This window comes from Cynara cardunculus (genome assembly GCF_001531365.2).
Source record: "Cynara cardunculus var. scolymus isolate 2C chromosome LG 7, CcrdV1, whole genome shotgun sequence".
NCBI lineage: Eukaryota > Viridiplantae > Streptophyta > Magnoliopsida > Asterales > Asteraceae > Cynara > Cynara cardunculus.
In genome coordinates, this window is record NC_037534.1 from 5,157,288 (window position 1) to 5,167,737 (window position 10,450).

The window sequence follows — 10,450 nt, forward strand, 5'->3', positions numbered from 1 at the left end:
GTTTGTGTTCCTTTATGTCCGTTCGTTAAAATGTTAAACGAACGTAAACAAACGAACACAAACGAAATGGTTAAATGAACGTTAACGAACATAAACAAACGAACATATCTAAACAAACGTAAATGAACAGGTCTAAACATAAATGAACACAAACAAATGGTCTAAACGTAAATGAACATGTCTAAACGAACATACACAAACGTACACAATACTTGTCATTCAATTAACAACTATACACCAATTATCCATACTTTAAACATAAACAAAACAATCATTAATATACTAATACTTAAAAAAGACTTTTCAAAATTTGAATTCAAACTAAAAAAATAGAAGTTATATATTAAAATTAATATATAAACGAACGTTCACGAACATAAATGAACGAACGAAAGACTCTTGTTCATGTTCGTTCGTTTAACTGAACGGACAAACAAATTTCTCCATCTTCGTTCATTTATTAAATAAACAAACATAAACGAACTTCCCGTTGAACAGTTTGCTGAACTTTTGGTTCGTTTACAGCTCTAATATCGATTATGTATATTAACATGATACACGTAGCGTTTGCATAAAAGGGTTGTACGGTACAACAAGGAAGGAAGAAACACGGCCAAAATGAGTGTAATTCAAAAAAGGAAGAAGTTAAAGAGGTGAAAGAGTGGTACAGAGGCAGAGATGTAAGGTGCATTTAAGATTCATCACATGCAACGCCATGAATGCGTCTAACCTCAAACAGGATTTCAAATTAATTCCTCTTTATAAATCATCACTATCGCTATTAATTTTTAAATTGATGCTTTTGGGGTAACGTCGATCCATCCATCTCTCTACACACACCAACCGGCGATCATGGAATCGGAGGTGGTCGAGTTGGGCTGGCCCAATCTCAGGCTGGTCGAAACCATCTATGAAGAAAACTCCGGCGACGATGCCTCCTCCTCCACCACTTCTCCTTCATCTCCTCCGCCTCCCTCCTCCCCTTCCGCCACCTCTCTCCGATCCCGAGTTAAAGTTTGGTAAGTTGTAATTATCCTCTTTTTGTAACAGCAGACTGTTGGTTCCATCGGTAATTAATACTTTGATCTGGTCTTTATTTATAAAGGTTGTAATTTCAAGTTACTTTTATAGATTCAAATTCAAAACCCTCGTTTTGTGTATGTTTCTGTGTGTACAATATATATATATATATATATATATATATATATGAAACACTTTTCACAAGATTAAACAATTTCATGAAAAAATTTAATAAGATTAAACAATGAAATCGACAAATGAAAATGGTTTACACGGTTTATACAAATTGGATGGTTTGCACGATTTGTATAAATTAAGTTGTTTGCATTTGATCGTTCCCCTCTCTCTCTCTCTCTCTCTCTCTCTATATATATATATATATATATATATATCTCGCTCCTCAATCAAATATATTTATTAAATTAATTATTATCTTAAATCTAATATTATATTTGTTTTCTATCATATATTATAGGTCCCTCAACAATGGAGTTGAAACCAATGTGGTCGTGCATGTTCAAGGATCAATTTTTCACTTGCACAAGGTACTTGCTATAAACAATAGATATATCTATATCTATATACAAGGTATATTTTAAATGTAACTATGTTTATTTATATAATCAATACAACTTTATCTAAATAAAGTTCATTAATTTTGATCAATACTTTATATTATGAAACAATCAAAACTTTTATAGAATCATGTATTCATCAAATCAAATAGACAGTTGAGATTGAGTTGTATTAATTATACAAATGTAAAAGGTTGCATAATAATTCATCTCTCTGTATATATATATATACATATACATACATTCTTATGATATATATCTCATATGATGTTGGTGTTCTTATGTTTTATGTTCTTTTCATAAAATGAGGTTGCTTTCGTTTGCAGAATTTATTCAAACCGTTAGATTGAGATGATCTAACGAACGAGATTAAAAAGATGGTTATAATCATTTATTTTAAAAAATACAAATATTTTTCGTTAATTTTTTAAATCGAAAATGAGCAAAAATATAACATGTAATCAATTTACATGCCTCAATATTTAATGCAAAGTTGAACATTTATTAAGAATATTATTAATTTTTGGGTTTCACACATAGGATCCTCTGGCTCGGTGCAGCGGATATCTGAAACGGCAGTTAACGGAATCCTCCGAAGTTATTATCTCGCCGGAGTTAAAAATAACGCCTCACACCTTTACTCTAGTCGCCGACTACTGTTACGGCGGCCACCTCTTCATTACGCCCTTCAACGTCGCTCCTCTTTTACTGGCATCCGAGTTGCTGGAAATGACTGACGACGTCGATGGAGACAACAACGTCGAGAATCTCCGGCGAAAGACGGAGTCGTATTTCTGCCGGACGGTCGTTGTTGACTGTGAGTATGCGGTGGTGGTTCTACAGTCGTGCATGGCTTTATTGCCGGATGTGGAGACGAGAACGGGGCTCGTAAGCAGGTGTATAGAGGCTTTGATTAGCTTAAAGCGTGATGTTGCCGCCGGCGATGTTTTGACTTGGTTTGACGGCGTTCAAGAGTTGTCCGGCGAGGAGTTTTGTTTAGTCGTCGGCAGCTTGCACCAGAGGTTGACCGGTAGTCATGATTTGCTTTACAGAATCATTGATTTTTATTTCAAGGTAATTATACAATAAATTTTTATTAAGTTTATAAAATAAAACAATAAAATGTTTTATCTAAAGAGATTTTAATATATTTTTATAACGTTGTTGATATTTTAACAAGTTTTTAGTACATTTTTCATAAACATTTATAAACAGCTTCTAAAGGGTCATTTACTAAACACTTACTTGATAAATGTTTAACGCATAAATTTCCGTATTAGATTAACATTAGAAGGGCCAAGAATATCATCTCTCTTGTCCAGTAAGTGAGGATTGTGACTCTTACCCAGTAAATTGTTGCATTCGATGTGTTTTGATGTACTAAAATCTTAAGTATCAAAATAAATTATAGTGTTAGACTTCTATTGATAAGCGCTTATCGGGTAAGCATTTGAGTAAACGGCTTATAAAACATTTTCGGTGTCATTTAAGCAAAACTTTGTGATAGTTTCGTTCGATATTATTGGGGTGTTTGGGATTGTTTATGAAAACAATTTATTGACTTATTCCGTTATGGTATCGGTAATAAGCAATTTTGAGTGTTTGAATAACAACTTATACCGGTGCCAAACCGGTAATAAGGAGTTTTTAAAGAAGTTAAACCATTTTGACTTATAATAAGTTGATAACTGTTTTTTGTAGAAAAATATAAGTTGTTTAAAATAAGCAACCCCAAACACCCCTTATAAGAAATTATTTTCGTTTCTGAATTTTGGATACAGGAAAATGGCGGGAAGATGACGGAGGAGGAAGGAAGCAAGATCTGTAACTACATCGACTGTACGAATCTATCTTCTCCGGTACTCATGCACGCAGTCCAAAACCCTAGAATGCCGATAAGGTTCGTCGTTCAAGCCATGTTTATCGAGCAACTCAACACACGGCGTTCCGTTTTCTCCGCCGCCCAGACCCTAAAAAGCAACAACCACCACCGCCACCCAATCAAACAACCTCCCGACGCCACCTCCGTCACCCTTGGTGCGATCCTTCAACGCGACGCCGCACTCCGGCAAGTGGCGCACCTGAGAGCCACCATGGAGTGCACCAGCTCTCGTATTCAAAGCTTGGAAGAAGAGATTAACGGTATGAGGAATATTCTAAACAAATCGGATACGGGTCAAGTGAAGTCCGAGAGTTTTCGGTTTAGCTCCGAGAGGAAGGTTGAGAGAGGGCAAAGAGGGTCGGTTTCTTCGGGTGGTTTTCGGGTGGTGGAGATGGAAAACGAATTGGACTATTCGGGTGATCCAGGGAGTCCAAAGCGTTTCGGGAAGCGAGTAATGAACGGGTTAAAGAGTGCATTTAGGATATCGGTTTTGGGTCGGACTCGGATTGAAACAAAAATGGAAAAGAAGAAAAATTAGTGGTAAAATGTACTATTTTTGTAGCCATTCGCCCATGGATTTATTCTTTGGATGAGATGATGAGAGTAATTAACCGTAAATTTACGAATTATATTATAAATTTAGATATCTATAATATTATATATATATATATATAGATTGGTTATTATATAACCCTTGACATTTATGCAACCAATACAACTCAATCTAAACCGTTCATATCATTTGATTAATATGTGATTTCATAGAAGTTTTTATTGTTTCTTAATATAAAGTATAAATCATAATTAATGAACCATATTTATCTTCCATTAATATACAAATCATAATAAATGAACTCTCATCATTTCTATAAATATCTCAATATATTGGATTGTATTGGTTGTACAAATGCGATGAGTTATATATATATAAACCTGGATATCCAACTCGCTATGCGAGCTGACTAATCTCAGAACGATCACCTACTTTGCAGATAGTCCAGAGTCACCGTATTTGAACATATGTGACCACAAGAGAATTTTTATTCCTCCTTGGATTTGAAGCTATAACCTCCTGATATTTTTGACTTTTGGAGTCAAGCTCAAACCAATCAGACACTATCCTTGTGGTTAATATATATTATATTTTAAAAACTTATTGATGATATAAGCTTTGATTATATGGAAATATTTATCATAATAAAGGTATAATTTTTTATATTTAATTAATAATTAATATTTTTATTAAATTATATTTAGTCAAACATATAGTTTTTACAACTTATTACTAAAATAATCAGTATGTCCTAAAAAATTGCATATTTGTCCCGTGGAGATCTAAGAATTTTTCCGAACGGGTTGGATCAAGCATATGCAAAATACGGGTTTGATTTGGGAGAGAGTTGTACGATCCCATATTGATTTGGGGAGGGGAACTAAGGTTGTCGTATAAGGTACCAGATACTTCTTCTATTAGACTCGTTTTAAAATCACGAGTCAGGTGTGTGACAAGCGTACAATATTTGATACGATTAGCCCAAGATGTTATAGATGGTATCAGAGTCGGGGACTAGACTGGTGTGCCAGCGAAAACGATAGGCTCCCAAGGGGGTGGATTGTAAAATCCTACATTGGTTGGGGAAGGGAACTACAGTTGTTTTTATAAGGGATCATATACCTTTCAGATGTCTAAATTTTTCACTTATAATAAACGAGTGAACGGGTACACGAGGATCATAATCGAGTCTTAACAGATCTGCCTTGTATTTGTCTAATTATGTCGACATATTTGTTAGAATCATGAACTTGTGTTGATGCATCTTTTAATTTTAGTTAATAAAATTAGTGTCCATTTTCAAAAATAAGTTTCTGTTTTTTCATTTTACACTTTATTATGAGATGGAGAACATTTTTCTCTCCATTATTAATGTAGGTATATACACTTTCAACTACAGGGTTGCGTTCCAGAATATTATTGTGGTTTCTATTTCATTTCATTTTCCATTCATGAGGCTAACAAAGTTAGAAAAGTCCGTTAAATTAAAGGAGTATGTTCATTTTATTTTATTTTCATTTTTATCAAATATTTATAAACTATATAATTTATTAAAGCTGTGAAATGTATATATAAATGTGAGTTATTATGCAACTATTTACATTTGTACAACCAATACAACTCAATCTCAACCGTCCATTTTAATTTGATGAATATGTGATTTCATAAAAGTTTTGATTGTTTTCTAATAAAAAGTATTGATCATAATTAATAAACTATAATAATCTTTCATAAATATTCAAATCATAATAAATGAACTCTCATCATTTTTATAAATATCTTAATTGATTGGATTTCTCGTGTAAGAACCTCGATCTTTTGTTATATTTTTTACCGAGTAAGATTCTCGATCTTTTTTATATCCATCTGATAAAATAAACTGACACTTAACTAGATAACTTACTTGATAAGAATTTGATACATAACCTCCAAACTATATGGATTTTCCCATACATTTGAATATGATTCTTTATATATTTAACAAATAATAATCAAACTTTATCTTGTTAGTATAATTTTATTTTAAAATAAGCAATTTAATATTCATAAAAAATAAGGAGAAAAACAAAGCAATTTTTTTTTGCTCTTTTAACAATCAAGTAAAATTATGTTTTTAGTCCTTGTGGTTTGTTGAAAATTTCTATTTTCATTTTTATGGTTTTGAAATTACAATTTCATCCCTATGGCTTATTTATAATTTATAACTTTTTTTCATCCTTATGATTTAAAATTTATTGTTTATTTTGTCCCTACAGTTTACAATTCATTTCTAATTTAGGGGCCGTTTACCAAACTTTTACTTGGATAAGTGAATACTAAGTCATATTACCTTACCGGATGAATATGGTAAGGACTAAAAATCTTACCCGATAAGAACGAGATAAAGACCAAAAGTCTTACCCGGTAAGTGAGGGCGACAACTCTTATTATGGTAAGTGTTTACCAGGTAAATTGTTGCATACGATATCGTTTTGGTATGTTAAAATCTTACCCGCTAAATAAATGATAGTAATAAATTTTACTGGTAAGCGCTCACCTGGTAAGTGTTTGGTAAACGGCTTCTTAGACATTCATACTTAAAAGTTAGTGTTTTGGCCTTAGGGACTAAAATAAAAATGAATTGCAAACAATAAGAATGAAAACCGAAATTTTGAAACCATAAAGAGAAAATTCGTAATTTTTAACAAACTACAAGGACTAAAAACATAATTTACTCTAACAAATAAGAAGGGAATATCCCCTTGGGAGTTGGACAACTTTTTGACCTCTTGTTTGTTGGTTTTAGTATCGGTCAAATTGCATTAAAAAGTAATGTATTTTTATCTGATTTTTATTTTGGATAACATATTTTTTAAATCTTTATTTTGGTATCTTAATTGTAAAATATCAATCTTTTAAGTACCTGGTCAACTTGATGACTTACAAATGTTGACTAGGATCAGGTTTTTATTGATGTGACATTGTTTATTTATTTTATCAATGCCAACTAAGAAAAAAAATTCATGTCATTTTTAATTTTTTTTAGATATCTGTATTTTTTTTCAATAAAGGAAAATTCCACATCATTTTTTTTAAAATTTGTATTTTCTTTCAATTAAAAAATTCATGTCATTCTTTTAATTTTATTATTTTGTGAAATACGTAATTTTCAATTAAGAAAAATTACATCTTTAGGCCTATTATTTGTTTAAATTTTAATTAACTAAACAAGACCAAATAATAAAAACATTTATAATCATGGCTAAACATCTGATAAGTTAATTAACAAAAATATTCCAGATGGTTAAATATTTTACAAAAATGACGTATCAATTATAATAAAAGGGCAATAACATAACACCGCTATCAATTATAAACCAAAATGTTCTTATACTACGTTAATGCTCAACCAATATTACACCTGGCTCCACTTAGTCCTTTTAGATGCAGTTTCTTCCCCTTCTTTTGCTTCAACTTCAAATAAGGAAAAAATCACGTTAATTACCTAATGACTTTTGAATGACAAATCGAAAAAATTAAAAACATAGAATCACAATGTTTACTTACCACAATCGGTGGAACTGCACCAACCCTTTCCCTTTGAAGTCCTGCCGCTTGAACTGCCTCTTGAACCACTGCCTCTAGGCCTACCAACCGGATAATGTTAGAGTAAATGACTTAAGATATTGTTGGACTGGTGTTTACTGATAATGATACACCGGTACTGTATTTTGATCAACTTTAATTTTGTATGCTAGGAGACGATATTCATTATGCGTATGATGAGATTCGATCACATGTTAACCTTAAATGCGTCTTTTACGCATGTTCATATCACCCAAGATCGTAATAGTACGTCTCTAATAAAATGAAATGTGGGCATTTTGATATCACTTATATTATGATACATACATTCAAAATCTTCTCTGTTTGGAAAAAGTGAATCCATTTTGGACAACAATTTGATTTAAAAAGAAGCAACACAAAAGCACCTAAAAGTCCAAGAACATGAAACATAAGAAGGGTGGTCCTATCGTGCAAAGTTTTCAAGTAGGAATAGATTGAGCAGTACGTACGAAGGGTGTGGTATCCCAATAGCCTCCAGAACCTATTGCATTCCATCCACAAACATACAAAACAACTCTAATGGCATCATTCTTGCCAAATGGTAAAATTCACCACATTTGCATATGGCACCTGTATTTAGAAACAGTTTGCAAATATATATATATATAGGTTGCCATTTGAATCTGTTATATCATGATCACATTTCCATATGGCATCTAAAGTGGAATGTGATTGCAAACCACTAGTTAGGTAAACATTAAATTCATTGCATCAATAATTAACTAAGAAAACCCATGAAACAAACCTCCACCTTGTGCCTGCACTAGAATTATCATCGTGCATAACACCACCACCACCACTGACTTATCTGGAGTTATGGATTGCGATGGATACCTATTCCAACTACTTCGTAATTATAAGCTTACATTTATGGCCATATAAGGCCTTGTTAAAAGACATATTCTCATAATATAATAGGCAACATAAGGAGATTTTAGAACTAACCTGATAGTCATTGCAATGTGATATAACAGATTCAAGCCCTAAAAACACAAATTCGGGAAATTTTGGAAAAGTTCTAAAACCACAAAAAATCGAGTTGATGAAGAAGAAATACAACAATTTTACATACCTAAGACCAAATAACATCGATGTAGGAGATTGGTGACGACGAGTGAGGGAAGATTTTTGCAAGAAGAATTCGTCGATTGAGGAAGCCGATCGTTGAATCGAAGGAGTCGGTTGCTTAGGGCGTCGATTGAAATGCCTGGGGAAATTGAGTTTTAAAAGATAAGGGGTTTAATATTTTCCATGTCATTTGGTTACATGTCAATTTTTATTCCACATCATTTCTTTAAAATACACGTCATTTTTATTTTACCGGTTACCTGAAGTATAGGTAACCCAGGTACTTGAAAGTTTGAGATTTTATATCTTATGTATCAAAATGAAGGTTTTGAAAGTATGTTATCCAAAATAGGAATAAAACTAAAGTACGTTACATTTTTATGCAATTTGCCCTTTAGTATTCCATTAAAAGGCATTTTTTGAATCGTTAAGAGATGAATCTTATTTGACAAAAAAAAAAATTGATCTAAAACCCTTTGGATGATTTTGTATCTTGGGCTTTCCTTGATCATTCAGCACCTAATTTCATTCTGAATAATTACCAAACAATTATATTTCATTTTGCACTATATTATATGAGCCTCTTAATTATTCTGACAACTTAATCATTCTACAACAAACCATTAAACAACTTCCATATTATCAGCTCATAATACTTGTATAAAAGACAATTAAATTTAACAAGACTTGTCAAATAATTAACTTATAAAAAATTCATAATTTGCTTCTATACAAACTTGTATTTTATAATTTATCAAATATTTAAAATATCATTTTATCAATAAAAAGAATTAATAAATTATGTACAACGGTATAAGAAATTTAAGGAGAAATAAAAAACTGAAGTAAAACCCGACACTTTTAACCGTATTATGTAGTATGGTTTGTGGTTTTGAGTTATCAAACTGTTGTTCAAACTACACCACACCGTATATTTTCTATCTTTTTTTTAATTTTATATATAACATATAATTCATTATTTATGCAATATTTTTGGACTTTGTGTTTTGGACACGTCATAATTCACACGTCCAATTTAGTTTGAACTTTGATTTTTTTTCCTTAGAATATTTTTAATCATGCAATATGTACTTGGTAATCAGATGTACTAGAACTCTTTGTTTTTTGGACTATGGTCACTTTATCGTTGATTTTATAATGTATTTTTAAACTTATAATTATTAGATTATATGCATAAAGTGCAATAGGTACAAATCGCATAAACCATATTTATAAATTTGGTACAACAAGCCGTACAACAAACACACCTAACATATATATGGAAGGATTAGACCAGTCTATTTTCATTAGATTCTTGAGATCAAACTTTTACACTTGAAACTTCACAGTAAAACATTATAAAGGTAAAAAAATCTGAACCTTTAACAAAGACACTATTAAGGTTATCTTAACAATGTTTTACCGTTAAATTTCAAGTGTAAAAAAATGGTCTCACAAAAACAGGTTAATCTAAAAAAACAGGTTAATCTCATGTTATCCCAACTCTATATATAAATAATACTTTTATCAAGACTTCAAGATTATGATGACAATTGCGAAGAAAGGACTATGGTTTTGTTTTGCATGACAAAAGAGCCTTTTCAGATTTATTAGAGTCTGTGTTATGTCTAGTCGCAGTGGTAACAATCATGGATACTTAATTACGGTTGCCAGCCACCCTCATCCACCACCACCACCACCACCTACCTTCATCAACAACAATCACTTCAAGTCTCACTTAATTCC

General features: G+C 31.8%; 1 protein-coding gene across 1 annotated transcript; it reads left to right on the plus strand.

Annotated features, from left to right (window-relative positions):
* Positions 1-787: 787 nt before the first annotated feature.
* LOC112516036 (BTB/POZ domain-containing protein At3g49900) lies at positions 788-4,015 on the plus strand. The gene is made up of 4 exons (XM_025123070.1): positions 788-1,019; positions 1,496-1,565; positions 2,136-2,669; positions 3,377-4,015. Exons 1-4 carry the CDS (start codon positions 853-855, stop codon positions 4,013-4,015), a joined length of 1,410 nt encoding a protein of 469 aa, XP_024978838.1. The 5' UTR covers positions 788-852.
* The last annotated feature ends 6,435 nt before the right edge of the window (positions 4,016-10,450 follow it).

Bases quoted from the DNA above. Each gene is read 5' to 3' on its own strand.
- LOC112516036 (XM_025123070.1), top strand. From the start codon at position 853: ATGGAATCGGAGGTGGTCGAGTTGGGCTGGCCCAATCTCAGGCTGGTC. The intron at 1,020-1,495 runs GTAAGTTGTAAT...CATATATTATAG, and splicing joins CGATCCCGAGTTAAAGTTTG to GTCCCTCAACAATGGAGTTG. The intron at 2,670-3,376 runs GTAATTATACAA...TTTTGGATACAG, and splicing joins TCATTGATTTTTATTTCAAG to GAAAATGGCGGGAAGATGAC.